The sequence below is a fragment of the Nannospalax galili genome, unplaced genomic scaffold (assembly GCF_000622305.1).
Source record: "Nannospalax galili isolate Female #2095 unplaced genomic scaffold, S.galili_v1.0 scaffold47, whole genome shotgun sequence".
NCBI lineage: Eukaryota > Metazoa > Chordata > Mammalia > Rodentia > Spalacidae > Nannospalax > Nannospalax galili.
The window spans coordinates 2134569-2162491 of record NW_008357641.1 but is presented as its reverse complement, the minus strand read 5'-3'; the positions used below and the strand labels follow the sequence as shown (position 1 = coordinate 2162491).

The 27923-nt window shown below is 49.2% G+C and overlaps 1 protein-coding gene and 1 non-coding gene across 8 annotated transcripts; both read right to left on the bottom strand.

Moving 5' to 3' along the window:
* Nucleotides 1-55: 55 nt before the first annotated feature.
* Tnpo2 (transportin 2) lies at nucleotides 56-25038 on the bottom strand. 7 transcript variants are annotated; one of them, XM_017794954.2, is made up of 27 exons: nucleotides 24970-25038; nucleotides 24359-24532; nucleotides 22902-22969; nucleotides 21420-21531; nucleotides 20068-20143; nucleotides 19835-19984; nucleotides 13126-13232; nucleotides 12907-13040; nucleotides 12733-12814; nucleotides 12536-12658; nucleotides 12319-12437; nucleotides 10909-10969; nucleotides 10644-10809; nucleotides 10330-10482; nucleotides 7842-8067; nucleotides 7480-7651; nucleotides 6988-7074; nucleotides 6809-6916; nucleotides 6565-6723; nucleotides 3771-3858; nucleotides 3488-3586; nucleotides 2986-3081; nucleotides 2581-2686; nucleotides 2306-2405; nucleotides 2154-2228; nucleotides 1847-1974; nucleotides 56-1760 (listed from the first exon to the last, which is right to left on the bottom strand). In XM_017794954.2, the coding sequence occupies exons 4-26, from the start codon at nucleotides 21516-21518 to the stop codon at nucleotides 1867-1869; spliced, it is 2694 nt and encodes an 897-aa protein (XP_017650443.1). In that variant the 5' UTR covers nucleotides 21519-21531; nucleotides 22902-22969; nucleotides 24359-24532; nucleotides 24970-25038; the 3' UTR covers nucleotides 56-1760; nucleotides 1847-1866. The 7 variants fall into 7 exon arrangements, with proteins under 7 accessions (XP_017650443.1, XP_029413210.1, XP_029413214.1 ...); XM_029557350.1 differs by lacking the exons at nucleotides 24359-24532; nucleotides 24970-25038 and having other exon boundaries at nucleotides 2581-2656; XM_029557354.1 differs by lacking the exons at nucleotides 24359-24532; nucleotides 24970-25038 and having other exon boundaries at nucleotides 1873-1974; nucleotides 2581-2656.
* On the bottom strand, nucleotides 7734-7803 carry LOC115068016. The gene has a single exon (XR_003847386.1). It is a non-coding gene; the product is annotated as a small nucleolar RNA SNORD41 (small nucleolar RNA).
* Nucleotides 25039-27923: the final 2885 nt, after the last annotated feature.

The window sequence follows — 27923 nt, the reverse complement described above, 5'->3', positions numbered from 1 at the left end:
TTCCTTTGTGAAAAAACAAACAAAAAAAAAATTAAAAAATTAAAAAGCCTTCTTAAAAAAAAAAAAAAAAAAAACGGAAAACTAGAAGAATCAGGCTCCCCTTCCCTGAAGGTGGTTGGAGCCCCCCACCTTGAACAGAGGGGAATAATTACAACCCCATCAGACAGCCAATCCATCAGTACACCCCAAGACCCAGCAGAGGATGCTCCAAAGAACTGGAATTACCAAAAAGTTAATTTTTTCCCCCTACAAATGGCTTTCAGAGACCTGCTCAAGTTTCAGGCTGGAGGGGATGGGATGACTAGCTGAGTTATGGAATGTGCACTTGGTGCCTCTGGGGATAGAGGCAGGGCATACCCTGCTTGAGAGAAGACAGAGGGCCCAGATGGGATGGGGTCCAGGACCTTGGAAGGATGGAGGGAGCAGGCCCTGAGATGCAGGGCTCCAGTCAAAGCCCAAAATATAAGGGTCTCCCAAAGTAGTAGAAAGCAGGGAAGAAAAAGAAAAACGTTTAAGGGAACTGCAGGGCCAGTGACCAGTCAATTTGGAAATAACCACACCTTCCTCCTCTAGGAGAACCCCTCCCACCTTGATGGCATCCCCAACCAATCACTAGAAAGTTCTCATTGGTGTCCCAGTCTGGTAGGGTCTGAGCACTGTGATGAGTAGTAAGTTCCAGAACACAGTCGAGGGAATGGGTCCACCCTTCTCTAAGCCCTGCTACTCCTTGCTGGACGGAATAAACCTGTCCTTTGTCCTCATCAAACAAATGCACCTGCCCCAGGTCCTGAGGAGGCTCTCAGAAGCAGAGAACTGGACCACCCCTGAAACTGCTTCCAGAGAGATGCAACGGGAGGTGCCAGCAGCTCTGGGTGCCCCCAGATCTCTTAAGGGAAAAAGTTCCCAGCTCATGCCTTCAAATACCTAAAGAGCACAGGAAAGGATGGGGGACAGGGCAGCCTCAGGGAAACCCAGCTGCTCCAATGGCCCCCACTCTGCTGCTGGCTGGGATGGGACAAAGATGGGGACACACTAAATGAGGCTGCCACAGAGCTGGCAGAAGTGTGTGGAGCAGGTCCAAAGCGTGCACGTGCTGTTAGGGCAGCCCCAAGGTGGCTGTCCTCCTCCCCCCACCCTAGGGTCCCAGCTGAGGTCCCCTACCCCCCCCCAGCCCTCCCTAATCACCACCGATCTGGCAAAACAGCAGAAGCTTCTTATACTCTAGATGCAGGGTACACGGAAGGCCATAAGGCTTAACTCGGGTTCACTAATTCTACTGTCTCCATGCAGTCGAGGAAATGGTGGGGTGGCTGGTCCAGCCTAGCTGGCTGCAGTGCCCGCACATGCGTGTGGCCACGTGTACATGTGAATGTACGCTTGCTTCTCTACAAGGAACCCCCCCTCCCCTCCTGCAATCCCCTTGCCTCATCGGACACTGGATTCAGTCGGCCTTGTGGATTCCTCCCTCCCACATGGCTGGCCCAGGTGGGCTGCCTGAGATGACGTAGATTAGAACCCAGGGGGTTCTCGCCGCCAAGAAGTCCCACCCCCCTCCCTGTTTGTAGGATGAGTGTGGACACCCCACCCACCTGCCCATGTGTCAGGCTCGGTGGGGCAGGTGGACCGTCGGATGAACGGACAGGAAGCATCTAGATTTGGGTCCCACTTACTCCTCCCTAACCCCCCTTGACCAGGGCACAGTGACTTCTGGACGCAGCACGCTCCCCAGCAATCCCTCCGACGATGACGTAGACAGAAACCTGCACAGGAAAGGGAGGGTCAAGGCCTGTGTTCCTTTCACCTAAGACAGCCTCCAGAATGCCCTGGGTGCCCAAGGCCTGCTCACCTGATGGTCTCCACGTTCACCTAGACCCCATAGAAGGCTGCCAGCCTCTCCTTGAGCAGTGGTGGGAACTGCTCTGAGAACTGTTGCCAATTCTCCTCCCCAACTTGGTCTTTGAAGCCATGGAGGATCTGCAGTAAGGCAGGGTGACAATTGGCTGAGGCAAACTGACTAGTCACTGGCCCTGCAGTTTCCTTCAACGTTTTTTTTTCTTCCTTCCCTGCTTTCTACTACTTTGGGAGACCCTTATATTTTAGGCTTTGACTGGAGCCCTTCCCCAGGACTCCCATGGGACAAGCAGGAGCCTCACCTTATAAAACATGTCCCGAAGGTCATCCTTCGGGCTCACCCAGGAGGCTACAGCATCGCAGAAGAAAATAAAGTCCTGAAACATGATGCATCCCATGTGAGGGGCCGCCCAAGCCAGCCCCAACCCTTCCCTCAGAGCCCTTCTGCTCCGACCTGCACGACGCCCCCAGGATTAACACCAATCATCATGCAGATGCCACGGAAGGCTGAATCCTTCTCCTCATTGTCCCGGATGTTTCTGAGGGACGTGCACCTGGGAATGGGAAGGGTAGGTCAGTGGCTAAGCTTGAGGCTGGGTCAGCATGGACAAGGGGTGAAAAAAATAGGGGCATCAGTGGGTAGGTCCCTCACATGCATCAAGGGAGTAGGGCTGGGGAACACAGCTGTCCTGCCCACCCCCAGCAGGCCCCACCCAGGTAGGCACACACCAAGGTCTGATGAACTGCTGCAGCATGGGTGCCACCTCCTGTGGGCACACGTAGCCCAGGCGGCCAATGGTGATGGCTGGAATGGCAGAGGGACTCGTCAGGCGACCTGCAACCCCGAGTGGCCCCGGGACGGTACGTGGCAGGGCCTCTGACAGGAGGCACCAAGCCCCGCCCCAAGGGCCCCAAGGGAACACTCCTGTGGCCCTGTGGCCAGCCTGGGGGCCTTGAGTTTTGCCCAGCCAAGGTTTCCCCCAAGTCTGGGTCTCTTCCCAGGTCTCAAGGCCAGTATTTTGCCTGGAGTTTCTCCCAGAGTCCCATTCTAGGTGTTGACACCCTCCCTGGTTCTTTCCCCTCCCTGCTCAGAACCCCACTTCCAGAGGCTGGCAACCTACCCCTGGCACTCACCTGTGTTTTCCAGCAGTGTCTTGGGAGTGTTGGGCCGGTTAATGATCTCCACCAGGTTGTTGAGGACCATCTGCACGTAGGGTTGCATCTCTGCCCCTAGGGACCAGCCATTCACAGTCCTACATGGCCCAATCCACCCACAAAAGGGCCAGCCAGGTATGGCTGCCCTCTAAAACCCCACTTCCACTCAGACTGGCTCACAACAACCCAAGAGAACAAGGAAGCTCCTTGGGATGCCCCCAGCCAAGTCGTGACAGGCCCACCCTCTACGTGCCCTGCTGTGATGACACTGCCTGGTCCTCCAGAAGGACAAGAGGCCAAAGTCACCCAATCAAATCCCATTGGGCCTTGCAGAAAGACAATTATGAGATAGCCCAACAGGCACAGACTATTATGCCATCTTATAACTGACCTTTGTGTCAGGGAAATCAGAGTCATGCTCTGGCCCCCCAGGATGGGAAGAGACAAATGGAAAGAAGCCTGTCACTTGCAGGGCACTTACCCATCTGCATGCAGATCTCACCAATGGCCCAGGTGGCATTGTTGCAGACAGAGATGAACTCAGGGTTCAGGTTGGTGCCCAGGATAGGCATGAACTCAGCTAGTGGGGAGAAAAAAGGGTGCTGAGCAGGAAGGCCATCAAAGGTAAGCTCCAGAACTGGCTTGACCAGGCCCCATCAGACAGTACGAATACATCCCAATTCGGTCATGATCCTCCCAGGGTGTGTGTCCAACATTCAAGGCCAGGGCTGGGGTCCAGGTTAGGAACAAGGGGAGGTACCTACCAATACAGGGCTTGACATGGATGAAGCAGGCTTTGGTGAGGTCTCCCAAGAGAGCAAAGGAGCTCTGCCGGACTTCTGGCATGGAATCCTGGAGGTGGGAGAGGTGGCAGAGTGGCAGGGCTCCTTTCCTCCCACCCAGGCCAGCTGAAAAGGCAGTCCTTGGAGCAAAGGCTGAGGCTCAGGGCTGTCCCTTAACTGTGCTAGTCTTCCTACTCTAGCCCCTTTGCAACATCCTGTGGGAACAGCTCAATGGTGAGCATGTGGCATACTCAAGGCCCTCAGTTCCATCCCTAGCAACACAAAACGGCAATGGCATTATATGCCAACTCATTTTTTTGAGACATGGTCTTTCAACCCAGACTGACCTCAAGCCTATCATCCTCCTGCCTGCCTTTCTCCAGTTCACAACCATGCCTTTACTTTTTACTTTGTATGCATTTGTGTGTGTAAATGTTCTGGTCTATGTACATATGGAGGCCCAAAGGTCAATGTTAGGCATCTTCTTCAATTGCTGTTCAACCTTTTTTTTGTCTTTTTGAGAAAAGGTCTCTCTGCAGCCCCAGCTGGCCTAGAAATTGCTATGTAGTAAACCAGGCTAGCTTTGATCTTAGAGAGATCCTGCCTGTCGCCCCAGTGCTGGGATTAAAGGAGTGTGCCACCATACCTGTCTCTGTCCAAATTATTTGTTTTTATTTTTATGTGCATAAGTATATTGCTGCATGTAGGTAGGTGCTTCTGTGTTGTACAATGCCTGTGGAGGTCAGAAGAGGGTGCTAGATCCCCTGAAACCGGAGTTACAGACAGTTGTTAGTTGCCATGTAGGTGCTGAAAATTGAACCTGGATCCTCTGTAAGAGCAGCCAGTGCTCTTAATCAATGAGCTATCTCTCCAGCCCCATCCAACCGTATTTTTTTTAACTTTTTAAAAAAAATTTTATGTTTTTAATTTTATGTGTGTATTGTCTGCATTTACGTAAGTGCACCTGTGTCGTGCAATGCCCAAGAGATCAGAAGAGGCTGTCGGATCCCCTGGGACTAGAGTTATAGACAGTTGTTAGCTGCCATGTGGGTGCTGGGATTCGAATCCCGGGTCTTCTGTAAGAATAACCAGTGATCTTAACCGCTGAGCCATCTCTCCAGCACTGCCAACCTTATTTTTAAGACATGGTCTCTCTCCCTGAACCCAAGCTCACCAATTCAGCTAGACCAGCTGGCCAAAGAGCCCCAGGGATCCTCTTGTTTCTATCTTCCCAGTATTGGGATAATAGGCACCTCTGTATAATTGTACCCAGCTTTCTATGTGGGTACTAGGGATCAAACTCTGATTCCCTTGTTTGCATTTTATAAGCATTTTATAAGCTATAGCCTCAGCTCCCATATATCTTTGGTGTGTGTGTGTGTGCGCGTGCGTGCATGGAGGGGGGGGGGGAGTCAGGTCAGAACCAGTGAGCCATCCCATTTATTCGAGGGATGGGTTGGTGGGGAACACAGTACTGGGATTTGGATCCAAGATTTACACACGCTAGACACTCTACCATTGACTATATTCCCAGCTCTCCATGTTTCTTTTGTTTGTTTGGGGGTTTTATGGGGTTTTTTTATGACAGGGTCTCACTATGTAGTCCTGACTGGCCTGACACTGACTACATAGATCAAGCTCACCTCCAACTCACAAAGATTTACCAGCCTGTGTCTCACAAGTGCATTCAACAACACACCTGGCCTAAGCACTTGTTTTTTTTTATTTTTCTTTGTCTTTTTGAGACAGGGTCTCCCTACAGCCCCAGCTGGCCTGGAACTCACTATATAGACCAGGCTGGTCTCAAACTCAAGAGATCCACCTGCCTCTACCCAAATGCTGGGATTAAAGGTGTACACCACCACACCCGGCTACTTAACCTTTGTGTGTGTATACACAAGTGTATTTACATACTTGTATGTGTGGGTGCATGTGCCAAGCACATGTGGAAGAAGACAACCTGTAGGGGTTGTTTCTCTCCTTCCACTATGTGGGTCCCAGACTGAATTGAAACTTGGTGGCAGGCACCTTTACCAGCTGAGCCATTATTTTTCACTTTTATTTTAGGTGTATGAATGTATTGCCTGCATGTATATTAAGTGCACCCATGTCAAGCAAAGCCCATGGAGACGAGAGGAGGACATGGGATCCCCTGAAACTGGAGTTACAGATGGTTGTTAGCTGCCATGTGGATGCTGGGAATTGAACACAGGTCCTTTGTGTTTACTGCCTGCATGTAAGTGCACCTGTGTGGTGCAATGCCCATGGAGGACAGAAGAGGACGTCAGATCCCCTGAAACTGTGGAGTTACAGTTACAGTTGTTAGCTGCCATGTGGGTGCTGGAATTTGTTCTTCTGGAAGAACAGTCAGTGCTCTTAACCACTAAACCATCTCTCCAGTCCACCCCCTCTCCCTTTTTCAAAAAGACTGCCCTAGAACTTGTGTCTGTCACCTGACTGGGATTAAAGGTGTGTGCCATTATATCTGGTCCTTTTCTGGTTTTGTTTTTTTCGACAGGGTTTCCCTATAGCCACAGCTGGCTATGGAGACAGGGCTGGCCTTGAACTCAGTGATCCACCTGCCTGTCTCCCAAGTGCTGGGATTAAAGGCGTGTGTACCACACCTGACTTATTTTTTATTAAGAGCTTTTTCCCCTGATGGCCTATAGCCATTACCATGTGTAGTCATTATCTAGAAAAAAAGGCCTCTGAGCATGTTTCCCTTCCTAGTCTTGGGTAGAGCCTAGCTTAGGTGCTGTCTGTGTAGGGCACCCACCTGCATACACTGGAAGAGCAGTGTCATGATGTTACTTCGGGCTACCAGCTGCTCCACATGGCCACCCAGGCCCTCAGCCAAGCCACTAAGCAGGTCCAGAGCCACGATCATGAAGTCCTTGTCAGGGGCCTCGTACTGCTCAGGGTGCTGTGTGTACATCTGGATACAGATTGGGCACATGAAGGAAGCAGGCCAGGGTCTGGGTAGGGTCTGGGCAAGTGGACAGGGGGCTCAGGGGACTCACCATGGCCTGGGCCAATGTCTTCTGTACCAGGGTAACACAGCGCTGGTAGACAGGCTCACAGTAGGGCAGGAAGCCACTCTGCAGGGCAGTGGCCACAGATGACAGGCACTGGCAAGGAGGGCAAAGATGATGAGCTCAGGTCAGGAGGGGATTCTGAGGGGGAATGTGAACTGACTCACCTCCAACAGGGGGAAAAGATCCTTATCTTCATCCTTGAGCTCGTTCCACTTCTGGATCAGTGGGGGCATCAGCTTCTGAATGTACTCCTGGAGAGGAAGTGGCAAGTTGGGCTCCCTGAGTAGAGGTGGTGACCTGACTCAGGAAGTGCTGTGCCTAAGGGTGAAGATTTGAGATCCATCTAGCCTCCTGATTATGACTCTATATTGTAGGCCTTTCTCATCTGTCTGTCCCCAGTACACCTTTCCCCATCTCCCACTGCCAGGAACCTGAGTGGGGCCTCCTGCTCCCACAGGCCCTTGCACTCCCCCAGCACAACATTATCATGCTGTCTGTCTACCTTTCCCACTAGCCTGGAAGGAAGGAAGGCAAAGGCAGGGCTGAGTGGTCTGTCTGAAGAAGTCATGACCACTATCATGTGACACAAAGTCACCAGGACATCAGATGCCAAAGGATATATGGATAGGGTAGAGGGGGCTGTTCCAGAGTCTCACCGGCTGGTTGAGGTGGTGACCCACAGAGTCAGCCAGGGTGCCAATGGCATCATAGAGGATGAGTAGATTCTTGTGCTGGTATTTGCCAAAGGCAAAGACGAGAGTATCAAGGATGTAGCTGAGGTAAGGCACCAGCTCTGTGCACGCCTCCTCCTCCAGTGTGGCAAAGGCACTGGCAGGAGAGAGGATGGGACAGAGGGCTTAGTGGACCGCACAGGTGGGGTTGCACCATGGGCAACTGCAAAGGGTGCATGTGGGATCAGCCAGTACGAATACGACAGAGATCAGTGTCATGTCAGCAGTCACAGATGTCATCACTTCCCTGAGGGAGGGTGGTACTGCAGAGTCGGGTCAAGGCTCACCTGCAAGCTGCCTCCTGCACCCTCTTATTGCCATCCAGGATACGCTTGAGCAGCTCTGTCATCAGAGGCTTGAGGTGCATATCAGGTGGCTGACTGACCACCCAGTGGGCATATCGGCTCAGTGTCCAGCAGGCAATGGAGCGCACCAGCGCCTTTTTATCCGACAGGCATTGGATAAGGTGTGGGATCAGCTCAGGCAGATAGGGTACCATTCCCTGCATGCAGCCTGTAGTGACCCAAAGACAGGAAGGGCCAGTTCAAATGGACTCCTGGACAAGGCTGGGACCAAGGATACCACTCTTATGCATCCAACCCCACATGATGGGTACAAAAACTGAAGTTTGGAGGTCAACTAACCAACCCAAAGGCATTTTAGAGCCCATGAAAGGCAGATGCAAGAGGGTAAATAGCAGTTACACTGCATCTGGTAGAGGAGCTATCTGCTCAGTTCAGATTCTGGATGGGCATGGTGGCTCATGCTCTAATGCCAGCACTCGGGGAAAGAGGCAGGACAGCTACAAAGTCCAAGCCAGCTAGGCTACAAGGATTTCCAGGCCAGCCTTCACTCCATCAAAGTGGCAGGCGGGGGGGCGGATCAAAATGTGCAGGATTAAAGTGAACTAGACTTCATGAGACAGCAAGGACCCAGATGGATAGGTGGATAGAAGTACTTCTCACTTGAAACCTGAAATATCTGTGCTTTCTTCATTCTTCATCGTCTCTTACCTTCTGTTTGTTACCCACTAAGATCTTTCCCACTGGTACACAGTACACTGCACACCTAACAGCTTTCTCAACATATTCACAGGTGATAACAAACACTCCACAGGTTCAAGGCCTGCTTTTCTACAAAGAGATCCTGCTCCTACTGGGTATGGTGGCAACACCTGTCATCTGTGTAGTCTTAGGCAAGAGGATCATAGCACAGCAAGACCCTACCTCAAAACAAAACAAACCAAAAAAACACAACAAACCAGAGATCCCACAGTCCCCTGGGAGGAAGCAGAAGTCATATTAACTCACAAACCTTTTCTTAGACTAAACCATTTCTGGATGGAACCTAGGAACTGTCAAAAATGAGACAAGTCTTGTACCAGTAAGCTGCAACCCCACAACCCTGGTCACCCTCACACATGTTGAGAGTTTTGGCTGCCTAGTATCTACAGTTTGAAGGACAATTCTGGGTGCCAATGTGATCACATGTGCCAAAGTCATAATCCATGTCTTATAGTGGGAAAGGAGCCTAAAAGTCATGCCAACTACAGGACATACTGTCGGGGGGGGGGGGGGGGGGCGGGATTGACATGTCTCCCTATGAAGCCCTAGCTTGTCTGGCACTCCCGATATAGACCAGGCTGGCCTCAAATTTCCACTACCTTGCTTGGCTTTACACTGTGTTAAAGAAGCAGAGCTGGAGATAGTCTCAGCTTTTTTTTGTTGTTGTTGTTGTTTTGGTCTTTTTGAGACAGGGTCTCCCTGTAGCCCCAGCTGTCCTGGAACTCACTATGTAGACCAGGCTGGCCTTGAACTCACAGAGATCCGCCTGCCTCTGAGTGCTGGGATTAAAGGTGTGCACCACCACGCCCAGCTGAGATTCTCAGCTTTTGAAAGTGCTGGCTGCTCTTGCAAAGGACCCAGGCTCATTTCCAAGCACCCACATGGCAGCTAACTGTCTCCAACTCCAGTTCCAGGTGATCTGGTACCCTCTTCTGACCACCATGAGCATTGCACAACATGGGTGCATTTACGTACATGCAGGCAAAACACTCATGTGTGCAAATAGAATAAATTTTTTTTTTTAATTTAAGGAAATGCCAGATGTGGTAGCACACGTCTTTAATCCCAGCACTCGGGAGGCAGAGGCATGTGGATCTCTGTGAGTTCAAGGCCAGCCTGGTCTACATAGTGAGTTCCAGGACAGCTGGGGCTACAGGGAGACCTTGTCTCAAAAAGACCATAAATTAAAAATAAATAAATAAATAAATAAATAAATAACAAAAATTTAAGGAAACTCTATGGTTGAGCACTTGGGATTCTGGCAGACAGCCTAATGAAGAAATCAGCTTTGAGCCAGATGCAAACTGGGGACTAAGGAAGTGCTGTCAATCTGTGTGGCTGTTTTCTTATCTATGAAGCCTAAGCTCTGGCACTAGATGTGTGGATGGAGTTAAGTTCTCATCTGTGAACCCCAAAGCCTGGGGTGCTCCTGTGGAACAGGCAGGACAGAAGGACCTGCAGTTGGCACTGTGGCTGCTGTTTATAAGAACAAGGGAGAACCAGGTTTATAAGAACCAGGGAGAAGGTTGGGGTGTCAGGAATCTTGGGAGGGCCTTTCAGGTCAACCAAGGGGAGTTCTGAGTGTGCAGTAATATCAGAAGGGGAAGAGGAAGACTAACTTATACTGTGGAGCTGCATCTACTACATAACACCCCTCAAATCAGTCCAGGTAGGTGGGTACCCATCAAGTGCAGGCAGGCAGGAGACTCACCTTCAGCAATGGCACCCAGCACCAGGATGCCTGACTCCTTGACCACCCACTCAGGGTGAAACAGAAGGCCCTTGAGTAGGGGGAGCAGGTGAGGCAGCAGTTCCTCCCGGAAGACATTGGCAAGGACATCCAGCGCAGCTGCTGAGCACTTCCCTGAAGGACAAAAATGGAGGACAGGCTCACTCAGTGAGGCCCATAGGGCAGGCAGTCAATCCTTCTGCCCCAGTCCGTGATCAGACATCATAATCAATTCTTCACAATCTGCTCCATACCAATTTCTCATCCCCTCCTGGGGGAGGCTGCCCACTACCTACTCAGATTCCAGTCGGACAAAGCATCATCGTCGTCATCATCTTCTGCATCCTCAGAGCCATCAGGCCTCTCAGCCTCATGGGGCAATGTCACCGTGCGTGACTTGTGGAAACGTGGCTTGATGTCTTGCTCGCTGTCAGGTACTGCCTCGTCCTCCTCTACATCCCCCTGGGGACCAGACCAGGCAAATTCCTCAGCATTGACTGCATACCCAGCCCAGTACCCATGGCCTTGGCCCCACAGCCAGCAGTGGACTTCCCAGCTAACCTTGAGCAAGATGATGTCAATTTCAGAGTACTTCATCCCATTCACAAGAATGGGGATCAACCTGCCAGGAAAGAGGATGTACATGGGTGGCAGTGCCAAGCAAGGGGCAGACCATGTTCAGCACGCCCATACTCTTATGTCCTATATCTTTGTATTTCCCTTCAAGGAATTATCTCAACCTACTTTCAGCCACTATGACCACATAACACAACGTTTTTTCCCCTCCTTTTGAAACAGGGTCTATATAGCTCTGGCTAGCCTAGAAACAGTGAACTTTATCCCTCAACCCCCAAACACTGGAACTACAAGTTGTGTATCACCACACCCAGCTGACCTATCACAAATAGCTGACTCTGGACCCAGACCTGGTCACAATGAATGTCAGAATCCTGAAAAACAGTGTCGGCCCGTAGCACTACACAAGGTGGGAACATCCAACCCAATTATCTGGACACTTTGAGAGATGAGGCTGTTGGGCCCACAGTGGGGAACAAGCAGGCAGTAGCTGCATACTGAGCTGGACCATGTGATCCTCGGACTTGGAAACCTATACAACCTTCTTGTCACACATTTCAAGAGGGTCTCACTCCTCAGAAGCCCTGTCTCTTAACAATCTTTAGAAGCAAGTGATCCAAACTGATCAAGGAAAATGGGTTCAAATCAGCTACGGTAGCACATGTCTACAATATTCAAAGGCTGAGGGTTGAAGACCCTGAGTGAGTGGCAGGTCTGCCTGGCTCAGTATCCCCACCCCACAATGGTGAGCTCTTCCTCTGTTAGACTTCTGTTAAGATGTTAAGAGACTAACTTCCGCCGGGTATGGTGGCACTCTGTGAGTTCAAGGCCAGCCTGGTCTACATAGTGAGTTCCAGGACAGCTGGGGCTACAGGGAGACCCTGTCTCAAAAAGACAAAAAAGAAAAAAAGAGACTAACTTCCCAAACTGTAAGGATGCAAAAGGCCATAGCACTACATGGAAAGGCCATGCCTGAAAGGAAACCCAGCAGAAGATTCAAGACTATACAGATGCCTTTCATATCCTTTGAGCACCTGGATTCAGCCAGGCCTGAGGCTCTGATTTGCTAGAGAAAAGTTTGTTTTTTTATTTTTCTTTCCCCCTACTAGCTCCATTTTGTTTGAACTCACTATGTAACCTAATCTGGCCTCAAATTTGTTTGAGATCTTCCTGCCTTAGCCTCCCTAGTGAATAGGATTGCAGGTTTGAGCCACCACACTTAGTTTCTGTTCTGTTACCTAATTTTTGAAGCTACATTCCTACAAAATCAACATACAGAGAACTGAAAGTAAACCAACAAACATGTACCAGGTGGGCTGTGACAAGCACAGAGGGAAGATAAAACACAGGCACAGGGAAAGCTAGAAGCTGTTTGCATGGGGCAGAAACACTCACTGGACCAGGTGGGAAGCCAAAACTTCCTTGCAGATGGGCTGTTCAGCCAGCGTCAGCCAGAACTCACAGGCCTCCAGGGCCACATTCTCGTCGTGGTCCTGTGTCCTCTGTAGCATGTACTGGGGCAGGGGGGAAATGCTGAGGCCTAGCCCGGCTGCGGGTGGCTCCCTAACCCCCCTCCAACCACCCATCCACCCTTGGCATTGGCCATGCACACCTGGATGATACTGTGCATGTGGGGGATGAGCCTGTCAATGCGCACTTCCAGAAGCATCACTAGGGCACGGCACACATTCTTCCGTACCTCGGGATCATCATCCACAGCCAGGGCAAACAAGTGCTGTGGGGAAAGGCAAGGTCAGCTGCCTGAGGATCATCAGTCTCCTCCTGCCCACCCTAAGCCTGGTGGCCCACCTCGATGAAGGTATCAATGTTGTCCATCAGCGCCTGGGCCCGGTCCATGATGAACTGGTTCACACAGGCAATAGCATGGGACCTGGTGGTCAGTGAAGGTGTAGGTCACTCCTGAACTCATACACCTGCCCACTGCCTCCAAGACCCTTGGACGCCCTGGTGAGCTGCACCCACCGGATCTTGGGGCTGCAGTGCTTGAAAAACTGCAGGAACTTGGGGATCATGATGTTCAGGGGCCTGTTGAGAGCATCACTATCCAAAAGTTCAGAGGAGTCCTCACAGATCTTTTGCAGGGCTCCAAAGGCTCCCTGGACAGAGTGGAGAGATGGTTTTGGTTCCTGTTCCAGGCCTAAGCCCCTGCTTGGATGAGGCAAGCCACTGCTTGTCACCTACCTCACAGGTATTGTAATCCTCAGAGTTGAGCAGGTTGCACAGCTGGGGTAGCAGCTCAGGCCACATCTGCAGCTCACCCTTGGAAGCGATGGTGGTGATAAGAATTCCTGGGGTAGCCAAAGAAAGGAGACTGCTCATGGTGGGCAAGGCCTACTGAGTCCTGCACCCTCCCCACCCGGAGCCAGGACACTGGTTTCCCTGTCTCCCCCAGATAAGCACTGCACACACCCTGCTCCTTTCTTGGGATGCTGGGGTAGAACCAAGGGCCTCATGAATGCTAGGCAAGCACTCTACCATGGAGCAACAGCCCCTCTTCAGGTGGTTCTTGCCAACTAAGCACATATCTCCTGTGCTGGAATGAGCCAGCCGTGTTCCAGGTTGTAGGATCCAGGCCAAAATACCTACTCTTAGAACTAGAGGGAGAGTATGAATGAGGTAAAGATAGGTAAGTCAAAGTACTGGGTGGCCACTAACTAAGGGCTAAGGGGAAGAGAAAAAAAAATTTTTTTAATTAGTATTTTGTGGTACTGAAAACTGAACCTAGGTCCTTACACATGTTAGGCAAGCTGAGCTACATCCCTAACCCTCTTTTTCCTTTTTAATTTAACTTTTGATCTTAAGATAAGATTATATTAAGTTGCCAAGACAAGACTTGAATTTGTGGTGTTCCTCCCTTGAATAACTGGGATTACAGGCCTGTACCACCAGGCTGAGCTGGAGAAGGCCACTTTAATTAAAACAGGTGGTCAGGTAACATCTTCACACATATGCAAAGAGCTGAGGAGGTGAAGCAGCTGAGGAGGCAAAGCAGCTAAGGAGGCAGCCCGGGGCAGGATGAGCCTTAGCAGGTCACAGAAGAGAAAGGCCAACAAAGAGTGAGGGCAAGGAGGTAGTGGGAACAACGCGTGAAGCCAGGCAAGGCTTTGTGCCTGAAGAAAGGCCTTTGACTATAAAAAACCCAAGGGTTGGGGCTGAGGACATTGCTCAGTGGCTAAGCAAGCATGAGGGCCTGAGTTTAGATCTCTGCACCCACATAAAAAGCCAGGCATAGTGGCACACTCCTTTATATTCCAGTGCAGTGGGAAGTGGAGACAGCAGGATCTCTGAAGCTTGTCAGCTAGATCCAGATTCTGTGAAAGAGCAGTACATCTGGTGTCCTCCTCCGGCCTCCACATACACACAGGTACACATACCTGCACAGACATGGATGCATGCATCAATACACAGATACCACACACACAGAGCACTAGGGAAATGTTTACCTAAAAAATGGACATGTTGATGCTGGAACTAATGTTCATTTTACAACAAATTGTTTAAAAAGAAAGGGCTATAGAGAGATGGCTCAGTAGTTAAATGCACTGGCTGCTCTTCCAGAGGACCTGGGTTCAATTCCCAGCACCAATATGGTAGCTAACAACCCTCCATAACTCTAGTCCCAGGGATCAAACAACTCTCTTCTGGCTTCCAGAGGCACTGCACACATGTAGTACACTTACATACATGCAGTCAAAACACTCATACATATAAAATAAAGATACATTTTAAAAGAATAGAAATCCAGGGGTGCTAAATAGAGGATCTCATCTGAGGCCTGAGTGCAATGGAGCAGCCAGGCTGGGAGTGATCAGTGCACACATGTCATTCAACACCACAATATGACAGTGTTTCTACAGGCAGAAGCCGCCACTGCCACCTCTCAGGTGATGCCAACTCCTAAGAATTAGAAAAGTGCTATGGGTCAGCAGTTAAGAGCACTGGCTGCTCTTACAAAGGACCCAGGTTCAAATCCCAGCACCCAAATGGGGGCTAATAAATATCCATAACTCCAGTTCCATGGGATTTAACCTTCTAACCTCCACAGGCACTGCATGACATGGGTGCACTTATACACTCACACACATGAAATAAAAATAATAAAATATTTTTTAAAAGTTAGAAAGTACTGAGGTAGGTGAACAGACTGTGGAGATGATGCCACCTTTTAATAGACAGGTCCCTGTTCACTGTGCTGACCTTGGCCACATCACAAAACTTCTCTGTGCATCAGTGCTCTCAGCCCTCAGTGGAAGTGATAGAAAACACTAGATTCAGTCAAGCACCAGTGTGAAGAACTGTGATGCTAGTAATTGAGAGGCTGAGGCAGGAAGAGTTCAAGTTTGAAGGCAGCATGGGCTCTATAGAAAGACCCTGTTCTCAAAAAAAGTACTGACCTCCTAAAGCTTCCCCAAGGCTTCTTCAAGTAGTCTTCCTATGAGATCCCAGGACCTCACACGTGCCAAAATCAAGTCCCTTACAGAAGGTACCAGACAGAATACTGGCATAGCACCCATGCACATCCTCCTGTACACTTATTTAAACCAGGTTCCATGTAGCCCAAGCTGCTATCAAACTTACTACATAGTTTAGAATGCCCTTGATCACTTGATCCCCTGGGATTGCAGGGATGACCAGTGCTGGGGATCAAATCCAGAACTTTGTGCATGTGCGGCAAGGACTCTACTTAGATATGTCCCCAAACCCCCAGACTTTAAATCACCTCTAGAGGAGCCAGGCGTGGTGGTGCACACCTTTAATCCCAGCACTCAGGAGGCAGAGGCAGGCAGATCTCTGTGAATTCAAGGCCAGCCTGGTCTACACAGTGAGTTCCAGGCCAGCTGGGGCTACAGGGAGACCCTGTCTCAAAAAGACAAGACAAAAAAAAAAAAAACAAAAACAAAAAAACCCCACACCTCTATAGAACTTAAATTTCTTTAACACTGTTACCAGGTACGGTAACCATACCTTTAATCCCACCTTGGGGGCAGAGGCAGGAGGATCTCTGTGAGTTAAAGGCCAGCCTGGTCTACACAGTTAAGTTCTAGCCAGCTGAGACTACAGGGAGACCCTGTCTCAAATAAACAAACAAAAGTTTTCAAGTTAAGCCAAGCGTGGTGGTGCACTCCAGAGGCAGAGGCAGGTGGATCTGAGTTCAAGGCCAGTTTGCTCCACATAGAATTCCAGGCCAATTTTTTGGAGCTGTCTCAAAAACAACAAAAAATTTTAATTAAAAAACAAGGGGCTGGAGAGATAGCTGCTCTTTCAGAGGACCTGAGTTCAATTCCCAGTACCCACATGGCAACTAATAACCATACAGAACTCCAGTTACAGGGATCTGACACCCTCTTCTGGCCTCTGCAGACACTGCACGCAGATGGTCCACTTACATACATGCAGGCAATACACTCATACACATAAAAATAATAAAAATAAAATGTAAGAGGGCTGAAGAGTGGCTCAGCAGTTAAGAGCATTGGCTGCTCTTGAAGAGGACCCAAGTTCAATTCCCAGCACCCACAGGGCTGCTAATAACCTTCTGTAACTCCAGTTCCAGGGGAATCCAATGTCCTCTTCTGACCTCGAGCATTGCACAACAGGGGTGCACTTGCATGCAGGCAGTGCATTCATACACATACAAATAAATAAAAATTTTAAAAGCTATTGGTGAAGAAAAAAATTGACAAATTTTTAAAAAGCTGACACACAAAGACTCAATTTTTTCCCTTGATTATTTGGGATTCACAACTGCTTCAATTTCCTGATAGTTAATCCAGAAAGAGTTCTGTGAGCACTTTAGAGCGGAGCCTAGTACCTACAATGCACCCCTGAAGTCCACATCCTGCTGGCTTCAAAGGACGTGGATAGGGTCAGAGTCACTTTTACAGAAGTGAGAAGCTATACCAAAACTTTTCAAAAGGCACAAGCTCAAATGTATTATTATTATTATGGGGGTTAGAATTTTAGCTCAGTGGTCAAGTGCTTGCCTAGCAAGTGCAAGGTCCTGGGTTCGGTTCTCAGCTAAAAAAAGGACAAAATACTCTTTTTCTGTCTTCATCAAATTAGATTTTGTTTTGAAACAGGGTCTCCCTATAGCCACAACTGGCCTGGAACTTGCTAGGTAGACCAGACTGTCCTCCATCTCAGTGATCTACCTGGTTCCTCTTCCTGGGTGCTAGGGTTAAAGGCATGCACCACCATGCCTGGTCATTATGGGTTTTTTTTTTGTTTTGTTTTGTTTTTTGTCTTTTTGAGAGAGTCTTCCTGTAGCCCCAGCTGTCCTGGAACTCACTATGTAGACCAGGCTGGCCTCGAACTCACAGAGATCCACCTGCCTCTACCTCCCGAGTGCTGTGACTAAAGGCTTGTGTCACCATGCCCGGCATATGTTAATTTTTTAAAGAGTTACCTTCATTCTTTTTATTTACGTGTGTGTCTGAGTGAATAGGATGCGTGCATGGGTGTCTTCAGAGGCCAGAAGACACTGGATCCCCTGAAACTGCGGTTACAGGCCGATGTGGGTACTGGGAACAGAACAGCAAGTACACTTTACCACTGAGCCACCTCTTCAGGCCCCTATTATGTTAATTTTTAAGGCTTGCTTTCCTTTGATATACATAAACAACTCTCTTTTCCTTTAAAATAATCTACACAGGCTGGCAAAAATGGATCAGCAAATAAAAACACTTCCTGCCAAGCCTGACACCCTGAATTCAATCCTTTTCAATCCTTGGGACCCACAGGTAAAAGGAGAAAAACAACTTCTGCAAGTGGTGCCATAGCACATGTATAACCTTTCCCATAAGATCAGTATAACTTAAATCTATTTTGCTAAAAGATCAGAGGACAACTTTCAGTATCACATGGTTGATGGAGATCAAACCGGGTCCTCTGCAAGAGCAAAAGCTCTTATCCACTGAGCCATCTCACCTGTCCCCAATAAATGTAACTAAAAAAAAATTTTTTTTCAGGTGAGTGTGGAGGCAGGCAGATCACTGTGAGTTCAAGGACAGCCTGGTCTACATAGTGAGTTCCTGACCAGCTGGGGCTACAGGGAGGCTGTATCTCAAAAATACCCCAAAAAAATTTAAAAAAAAAAAAATTTTTTTTTCTTTGTTTTTTTGTTTGTTTTGACACAGGGTCTCACTAGATATCCTAAGCTGGCCTGGAAATCTATATAGACCTGCCTGCCTCTGCCTTCTGAGTGCTGAAAATTAAAAGCATGTACCATACTTGGATTTTATTTTTTTAATTTTTTTAATGGCCTTCACAAATTTTTTGTTTCCATTATTTTTTTGGTTCTTACTTTTTTTGAGATAGGGCCTCCCACCCCAGCTGGCCTGGAACTCACTACATAGACCAGGCTGGTCTCAGTCTCACAAGAGATCCACATCCCTCTGACATCCAAGCATAAGGAAGATAGCTCAGTAAAGCCCTTGTCATGCAAGCCTGACAACTTGAATTTGTATCCCCAGAAAACACAAAAAAAGCTAGACCTTTAGTCTTGGGAGGCAGATCTCTGTGAGATTGAAGCCAGCTTGGTCTACATGGCAAATTCCAGTCCAGGCCAGGTGGGTCTACAGGGAGACCCTGTCTCAAAGAAACCAAAAAAGAAAAAAAGAAAAGCTAGATCCAGTATCATATAAAGTCTATAATCTCTTTGCCCCTACCTGAAGATGGGAGGCAGGGACAAGAGACACCCTACATAGCCTATGTAGCAGTGAATGATCAGAGATACTGACTCAAAACAATGTGAAAGACCAAAACCAATATCCAAAGACATCCTCTGACCTCTACACATATGCAGCAACAGACATACACACACAAATAAATAGAAAAAAATAAATGCAACTCTTTTATAGCTGACAGATATCAAGGAAAACAATGGCTATAAAACATCGGGGGTTTCAAGGCCAGCCTTGTCTATACAATAAATTACAGGTCAGTCAATGAGACATACTGAGACCCTGCCTCAAAAAAGAAAAAAACTTCTGGGACCTGGAAAGTTGGCTCAGCAGGTAAAAGCACCTGTACCACATAAGCCTGAAGATCCCAGCTTGCTCCCCAGAACCCATACAAACAATGGTGCACATTTGTAATCCTATCACTCCCATATCTAAGATAGGAAGACACCAAAGAACAGGTGGAAAACTATTGGGTCAACTAGTTTATGCAGCAGAAACAAAAGCCCTGCCTCAAGAAAGCAGAAGGCAAGAAGAACTGACTGTCCAAGGAGTCCTCTGACTTCCACACAGGTCATGTATGTGCATGTCCTCACAAAAAATAAATAAAAAGTTTAAAGCACTGGAAAAAAAATAGCCATGCTCCTATTTTTAGTGAAAAGCCTTGAGGAAAAATGGCACCAAGTAAACCTTAGTCACCTTGCTGTACTGTGGCTGGACTTTCCTTCCTAGACTCAGCAAGGTACCTGCTAATGGATTAACTAATTCCCACTGCAGAGGAATCTTCTCAAGGGAGCATTACTAATGTTTGTTATGTGAAGACAGAGGAACTGCTAGACCTTTGGCACTTAGCCTAAAACCTGTCACAAAATTGTGGACACTGAGCTACTCCAGTGAGCCCAGCACTCAGGAAGCTGAAGCAGGAGGATGGTACATCTGAAGCCAGTCTGGGTTACCACATCTCAAAAATGGAAGGAAAGGGAGGAGGGAGGAAAGAAGGCAAGAAGGCAAGAAAAAAGGAAAGGGAGACACTGACCTTTACTGCCTAGCTTGTTTCCAAGCTGTTACCTGCCAGACAGGGCCTTCATCTCTGTGCCTCAGTTTCTGGTCAAATGACACCTTCAGTAAGTAACACCCTAAACACACTGAATAGCTTCTTGACCCAGGATAAGACCTTAGTGTATCATTGATGACCCCTACTACCCCCTCACCAATGGTGGCTCGAATGAGCGAGGACGCGTCCCCGATATTGTTGAGACACTCCTGTTTGATGAAATCGGCTACAGGAGGAGGGAAACTCTGGTAATGCGCCTTCACATTGTTCTTAAGGATGAGACCACTGAGAGACCGGGTTGGCTCATCTGTAGGGAGAGGGCTGAGGTCAGAGGGCTATGATAGGGGAGAGAAACAGGGTCTGCAGGACAAGGAGAGACAAAGATCATACCTTCTGATTTGAGTCTCGTCAGGACGAAGATCAGATAATTGTTGAAGTCAGGAAACTGGTTGAGTTGTTTAAGTTTCTGGCACACTGTTAAGGGACTTGGGAAGCCAGGCATGGTGGAGCACGCCTATTGGTCCCAGCACTTGGAAAACTGAGGCAAAGAGATCTTGAACTCCAGGCTGGCCTGAACCACAACCAAGACCTTGTCTCAATAAGGAACTTGAGAGACAGGAGTCTTTCTCCGACAATGTTCCCTCACTGCCACATACCTTAAAACACCAGTGACCAATGAATCCTGGGATCCCACACTGATGCATCTCCTATGCCCACAGTACCACACAGCCTTTTCAGAAGCATCAGGTTCACACTTGGAATAGGGAACATGCCTAAATTTCCTTTCCAATCCCTGTGTCCTTACTAGAACAGGAGACGGCTGAAAAAGCCTGCTTCTCCTAAAGTGTGAGCTGCTACTCAGTTCTGTCCCCAGCACACCAACGATGCCTGCTTTTCACAATCAGAAAGGAGGGCTAGCTGGGTATGCTGCATGCCTGTAATCCCAACACTGGGGAGGCAGAGGCAGGAAGATCACCTTGAATTCAAGGCCAGCCTGGGTTTCATATTGAGTTCTAAGTTAGTCTTGCTACAAAGCAAGACCCTACTTCAAAAAACCAGTCCAGGGATAGAGCTCAGTGGTAAAGGGCATGCATGTGTAAAGCCATTCAATCTCCAGGACCACTAAAGAAAGAAAAAGGGGGGACTGAAGGGTGCAGCTCAATGATAGAGCATGTGACCAGCATGTCCCAGCCTCTGGGTTCCATCCTTAGCACTGTAGGAAAAGGTGGGGGAATGCACCACTCATTTTTAAGTGAAACTTGTTTTAAACATTTAAGTTTTTTTTAAACATATATCCAAACAGCCAGTTGCAAAAAAAGTTTTCAACCAACTCATGTGGCAACTCCAGTGTCCTCCATCTACCCCCATCTACAAGGGCAGATTGCACTACAATCAGAGAGCTAGATTTCCTATCTTGGCTTCACTGGTTCCTAGGGTTTGGCTAAGTCGTTTTCAGCCTGAGTACCCACCTATAAAATGGGTGGGTGGGGGACACTAACGACACACACAACTTACTTTAACAGTTTAAAGATTAAATGCTCAGTAAACATCAGGCATAAATGCCCATCATTTCTGCACCTCTGGGAATGAGACCCAGAATTCTAAATCCTTTAATCCTCTGCCCATGTCACGTTCTTTCTGGCAGCATAAAGAATACCGAGATCAAGAAGTGACCCCTCCCTCTCTGATGTTCAAGGTACAGAAAGCTGCCCAGCTCCATCAGCCCCCGAAGGAAAGGATACATCCTGCACGATGCGCTGAGTGGCTGTGTTGGGCGACTGCGAGTCTTTGAGAAGCTGTAGGACCTGCTGTAGGCCCTGCTCGTCTGGCTGCCAGTCCATGGCGAAAGGCGAGCTGCGGGGATAGGGGCCTGGGTCAGCGCTGGGTCGCTGGGGTTCCATGTGAGACTCAGGATATGTCTCACAGACGGCAGCAGCTACATGCCGCCTCAGATGCCCTCGGCAGACCCGCAGAGGCCTCCGATCCACGCCCGCCCAAGTGCCGACTCTCCTCCAGCTGCGCCAATCTCGAGCTCGCAGTCCTGGGCTGAGGAGTGCAGATGTGGGGGCATGGAAGCAGGCCACCTGAGCTGGCAGGGCCGACCGATCCACATCGAGCCCATCGTGGAACCCTCTTCCCACAGAGGTTCATATCTCCGCCGCCCACGGCTGCGGCACCTATGGCTTCCCTTGCAGCCGCTGGGCAAGCGCCCCAGCCCCCGTGGTCTCCCGGATGCGGTCTCAGTCCCCAAGGGATCCCCCCCAATCTGGTCCTCAAACCCCGGCAGCTCCCAGCCTCTTCCTGGTCTCTGAGCTCTCTAGTTGCACCCTCCGAAAGCACTCAGATTGTTCCAATCTCTGCCGCCTCTCCTAAACCAGCCCTACAAGCTCCGCAGATGCCAGAGGCTCCCCATTCCGGCCTAGATGCAGTCCAGTGATTTCCCTTAACCAGACTGGAAGCAATGCCCGGATAGGTCTCCAAAGCTTCTTTGAATGAGAGCCAGTGAAAACCGCCCAACCCGCAACCGAAGCCCCCAGGACCGGTGCCCACTGCCTGCCCCAGTCAAGTCTGGCCAAGTCTCTTCCCCTCCCACCCTCTGTCCCAGTCAGCAAAACTCCTGCTGCCAGATTTCTGGCAGCACCCACAATCAAGGTCCGCTAAGCCCCCACCACCAACCTGGGGCCGGAAACCCATTACGTCCAACCCCTGAAGCTTCCGCCAAGGAAACCCGCGCCAACACCTCCCGGAGAGCCTTCCCTCAACGAACAGACCCAGCAAAGCCTTCTAGGCCCAGGCCTGACGCCCCTCCCCGCCAGACTCAACAAGCTTCCCCGCCCTAACTTTCGGGGGGGGGTGCTCCCCCAGTCACACCCAACCAAGCCCAGCCGACACAGGCTGCCACACACACCCGATCCTCGCGACGTCCCCAGACGATTCCCCCAATCAGAGCCCCTCCAGGCCGACCCCAGCTGCCCAACTGGCCCGCATCTCGCTGCACCCCCGACTCGGCAGTGTGCCGAGGCCCCACCCCCTGAGCTCGCCCGGCTCCCCCTCCCCGGCCCAGCCCGTTCTCCCAGCCTCGCGATCCGGCACAACCGGGTTCCGGGCCTTTCTCGCCTCTGCGCGGCCCCGACGACCAGGCCGCGCACGGCGCAGTTCCAGAGGCCGGTGGAGGTCCGGGCAAGCCTGGTCCCGGCGCCTCTGGCGGGGCGAAGCCCACTTACCCGGCCGGGCGGCAGCAACAGCGCGTAGCGCTGCGGCTTCTGCAGAGACTCGCGCGGAAGGAGGGAGCCTAAGAGAGGGATTAAAAATAACGCGGCCGTAAATGAACCGCCTCGGATTCCGTACTCGGTTCAAACTGGCCTAGCCTAACCAATCAGAGAACGCAGCCCTTACACGTGACCTGGCACTAGGAAAACCCTGACCCAAGCTGTGCTGAGTCACGTGGTGGAGGTGCCGCCCCTTTAGGCGTCCTGGGCCAGTAGGTCCTTCTAGCAGCATTTCCTGAGTTTCTGGCGCACGCCTGAGTGTAGATCTTTGCTGGAGGTACGAATTCGGTAGTGCCGGGGTGCTCCTGGTGCATAACAGGTCTGGGACCCCTCTGCCATAACTGAGCCCTTACTACGCTAAGAGCTAGACTGCCCCCCAACCCTGCATGGCGGCCGCAGGACGAGGGCGAGGCAACAGTATAGCCAGACACCAGGAGAGCCCGGACTACATAAGGAAACCCTTGGGCGTGGTGGCACACGCCTGTAGTCCCAGCACGTGAGAGACAGAGGCTGGCGGATCTCTATGAGTTCAAGGCCAGCCTGTTCTACATAGTGAGTTCCAGGACAGCTCTGGCTACAGGGAGACCCTGTCTCAGAAAAAAAAAAAAAAAAAAAATAGTGACTGGAGTGATAGATGGCTCAGCGGTCAGCTCTTGCAGAGGAGCCGGTTTGGTTCCACATGGCTAATAACCTCCATAATTCCGCTTCCAGGGACTTCGCTGCCCTCTTCTGACCTGCGCAGGCACTGCATGCTGGGGTGCACTTAAGACGTGCAGTCAAAACACTTTAACACATAAATTTTTTTAATCAAAATTTAAAAACTAAAAGTGGAACTGTTGAGCCGGGCGTGGTACTGTAATCCCAGCACTCAGGAGGCGGAAGCAAGCGGAGCTCTGTGTTGGAGGCCACCCTGGCCTCCAACTCCAAAGTGAGTTCCGAGCTAGCTGAGGCTACAGGGAGACCCTGTCTCAAAAAAAGCCAAAAAAAAAAAACAAAAAACAAGTGGAACTTTCTCCTCGCAACCCCAAACTGAAAAGTTTGCACACAAAAAGCAGAGAACTCAGTTTTGGGTGGACTGTATACCCCAGATACGGGCTGGTTTCCTACAAGAGCCGTTGTCTGCTTTTTTATTATTTTCCAAATATTTTTTAAACTTTTTTTGGAAAAAAAAAAAAAAAAAAAAAAAAAGCCACAAGCATCCACGTTTGGGGGGGGAGGTGGGGGAGGGTGGTCATGGTCTCACTGTGTTCAAGCCACAGGCTCTATGCAGACCAAGCTAGCCTCCAGCTCACTTCCCGAGTGCCAGGATTAAAGGCGTGCGCCACAAGCCCTGCGAGGTTATAACTTTTTAAATAAAATGAATAAGCTCCAACAGGGGGCCTAACACCGCCCCCCTCCCGGCCCTTCCCTACCTGAAGTTAAGTGAGATGAGATTCCTTGCCCAGAAAAATTAGGAAAGGGCACGATCATGAATCCTCGCGCCATCTGAAGTTAGTGGGACGCCGTTTCCTTTCGATCGCAAAACGTTGTAGTTGGAACTGGAGACCCTGGTGCTTATAACTTCCAGATTCCTTCCCCTCCTATTCCTGCCGGAAAAGTGGACGCTCTGCTACCACTCGGAGGCCTCCGTTTCAATGGGCATAATAGTCCGCACTACTAGAGATAACCCAATTTAAGCATTACCTGACCCGCAATGTTTCTCTCTTTGAAAACATGGCTTTTAGCCCGCACGGCTAAATCTAGTACTTTCGCTGTCTTGAGTGCCTCTCTAAACAAATATTTACTGAATCAGCCAGGATTCTAATCCCAAAGGACAACCCAGCCCTGTCCTGAAGGTCTTTTTGAGAACATTTCAATTATACCTCAACTTGAAAAGCGGTACAAGTTTCTCGGGCCACTTCCTATTAGCAAAAATCAATACCAGCTCTGTTTACTCATGAAAAGCATTAGGGCCTGCAACTAGGTAGGGCTCCGCTCCAAGACTCAAGGGAAAACTCCCCAAAAGACCAGCAATAACTCTCACCATAGCCAGCTCCTGCCTAGGAACAGAAACCCGCCTTGAAAGACTCGCGTAGGAAGCCGTCTGCCTACGCAGGCGCAGAGCCACCTATCCGCCCCTCCCCCAGTGGCCACACCTGTGAGTCCCAAAACTACAAGTCCCATGGTGCTAAGCGCCTGGACTGCCACATTTCGCGTCTTAGACTGAGGGATGGAGGTGCTGGGAGTTTAAGCAAGAGGGCTGGAGGGCTGGACTGGGTTGGACTGGCTCCCGGGAGGGCCTAGAACGATAGAAGCTTTTTGGTGTTTGATTTTTTGGGTTTTTTTTGTGGGGGGGATATTTTTAATCAAGCACGTGCACTGCCCCAGGTCAAGTGGAGCCCCGTTTGGAACCTGGAGACCATTTAATAATTTTTTTTTCTTTTGGTCTTTTTCAGACAGGGTCTGCCTGTAGCCCCAAATGGCCTGAAACTTGCTATGTACACCAGATTGGCCTCAAGCTCACAGAGATCTGCCTGCCTCTGCCACCCAAGTGCTGGTATTAAAGGCGTGTGCTACCACGACCGGCTTTTCTTTTTTTTTTTTTTTTTTTTTTTTTTTAAGACAAGGTTTATATAGCCCTGGCTGGACTGGAACTCACTTATGTGGACCATACGGGCTGTGAACACAGAGATCCACCTGCCTCTGCCTCCGGAGTGCTGGGATTAAAGGTGAGTGTCACCATGACAAGCTTTGCTTTTTATTTCTTTTACCTATTTTCCTTTGAGGCAGGGCCTTCCTATGTAGCTCAGTACTGTATTTATATATTTCTCTATTTTTTGAGCACTTATTCTCTGACATAGGATCCCATGCAATACTCACAGCACCTCTATACACTAAAAAGTTAAATTCAACTAGAATCACACTGATTAAAAGGTCAACATTTTGAGTCTAAACCATGTAACTCACAATGTATACAGTAGTCACAGCATGCATGAGGCCTCAGGTTTCATCCCAGCCATGCTTAAACAAGTGTCAGGGAAAGGCCAGAAAGATGACTCAGTAGTTTAAAGTACTTGCTTCTAAGCCTGACAACCTGAGTTGATCTCCAGGACTCCCATGGTAGGAGAGAATGGACTCCTGAAAGTTGTCTCTGACCTCCACATGTGCTATGGTATGCATGGTGTGTATGTGTTGTGTGCACACACAGTGAAAGTAAATGAATGAAATAAAAAAATATATTGTTGGGGCTCAGTGGTTAAGAGCTCTTGCAGCTCTTCTAGAGGACCCAAGTTCTCAGCACCAATATGGGTGGCTCACAACCACCTATAACTCCAGCTCCAGGACATCTGACACCTCCTCCTTCTGGCCTCCTGAAGCACCAGCATACCTGTCACATACACATACATACATGCATAAATAAAAAATAAAATCTTAAAGCCAGGCATGGTGGCATTAATCCTAGCACTTTGGAGGCAGAGGCAGACAGATCTCTGTGAGTTCAAGGCCAGCCTGATCTACATACAGTGAGTTCCAGGCCAGCTGGGGCTACAGGGAGACCCTGTTTCAAAAAGACTAAAATAAATAAATAAAAAATAAAATCTCTAAGTGGGGCTGGGAATGTTAGTACATGCCTTTAATTCCAGCACCCAGGAGGCAGAGGCAAGCAGATTTTTGTGAGTTCCAAGCCAGCCTACATGACACCATCTCAAAAAACAGACAAATGAACTGGAGAGATGGCTTGGCAGTTAACAGCAGTGGTTGCTCTTCCAGAGGACTCAAGTTCAAGTCCCAGCACCTACATAGTGACTAACAACTGTAACTCCAGCTCCAGGGGAATCCAAAAACCTCTTCTGATCTCTGTGGGCTTTGCAAGATACCAGTGTACTTACACACATGCAGGCAGTATATACATACACATAAAAATTTTAAAAATTTTTTTTGGTCTTTTTGAGACAGGGTCTCCCTACAGCCCCAGCTGGCCTGGAACTATGTAGATCAGGCTGGCCTTGAACTCACAGAGATCCACCTGCCTCTGCCTCCCGAGTGCTGGGATTAAAGGCGTGTGCCACCACGCCCAGCAAAAATTAAATTTTAAGAACAAGCCATGAGTGGTGGTGCACCCCTTTAATCCCAGGAGGCAGAGGCAGGCATTTGACTGAGATGGAGACCAGTCTGGTCTATATAGAGTTCCAGAACAGCTGTCTCAAAAAACAAAAAGTGTATGCACTACAATAAAGCTCTGGTTCTAATGCAAAAAAAAAAAGAACAAATTGGGGTGGGGTCAACATTCTTTAAACACAGACTCCAAGATATAGATCAATAGTAGAATGCTTGCCTAGCATGCACAGAAAACAGGTTCCATCCCCAGAACTGCAAAACAGGAATTTCAATTCCGCAAATACGATCTTTACTTTTGTGCCCTGGCTCTTACTTTAGAACTTCAATTTAGAGATGTTTCCATATGTATAATAGATAAAAGACCTAAGAGAAAGGCTAGAAGATTTATCAGAGTACATAGCCAACAGGCATGAAAATAGATGGAAGCCAGGCCTGTGATTCATCCAAACCTGAACTTGAGGACTAGAGGGATAGCACAGCTGTTAAAGGCAAAAGCTAACAACCAAACCTGAACTTGATTTTTCTCCTTTCACTTTTCTCAGGTCACAGGTGAAGGGAAATGCCTGGACTTTTGCTTGTCTTTCCTCTGACACTTCAGAATAAAGGCCAAGCTGCTTCCCAGGAGGCTACAACAGCACAGTAGATGCCATTAGCTTGTTTCCTTATCCAACCTCCATCCCACAGGCTCTCTTTTGAGCCCAAGTAGAAGATAAACCAGAATAGCATTACTGCATGTTAGGAAGTACTGAGAATCTTTACACTTGCTGTTCCTTCTGCCCAGTGCACTTTCAAGAGCCTCCTCACTACCTGTTCTCCCTCCTTTAGGATTTGGAACAGATGGTATCTTCTCAGGGAGGTCAACTTTGACCAACTTTATTT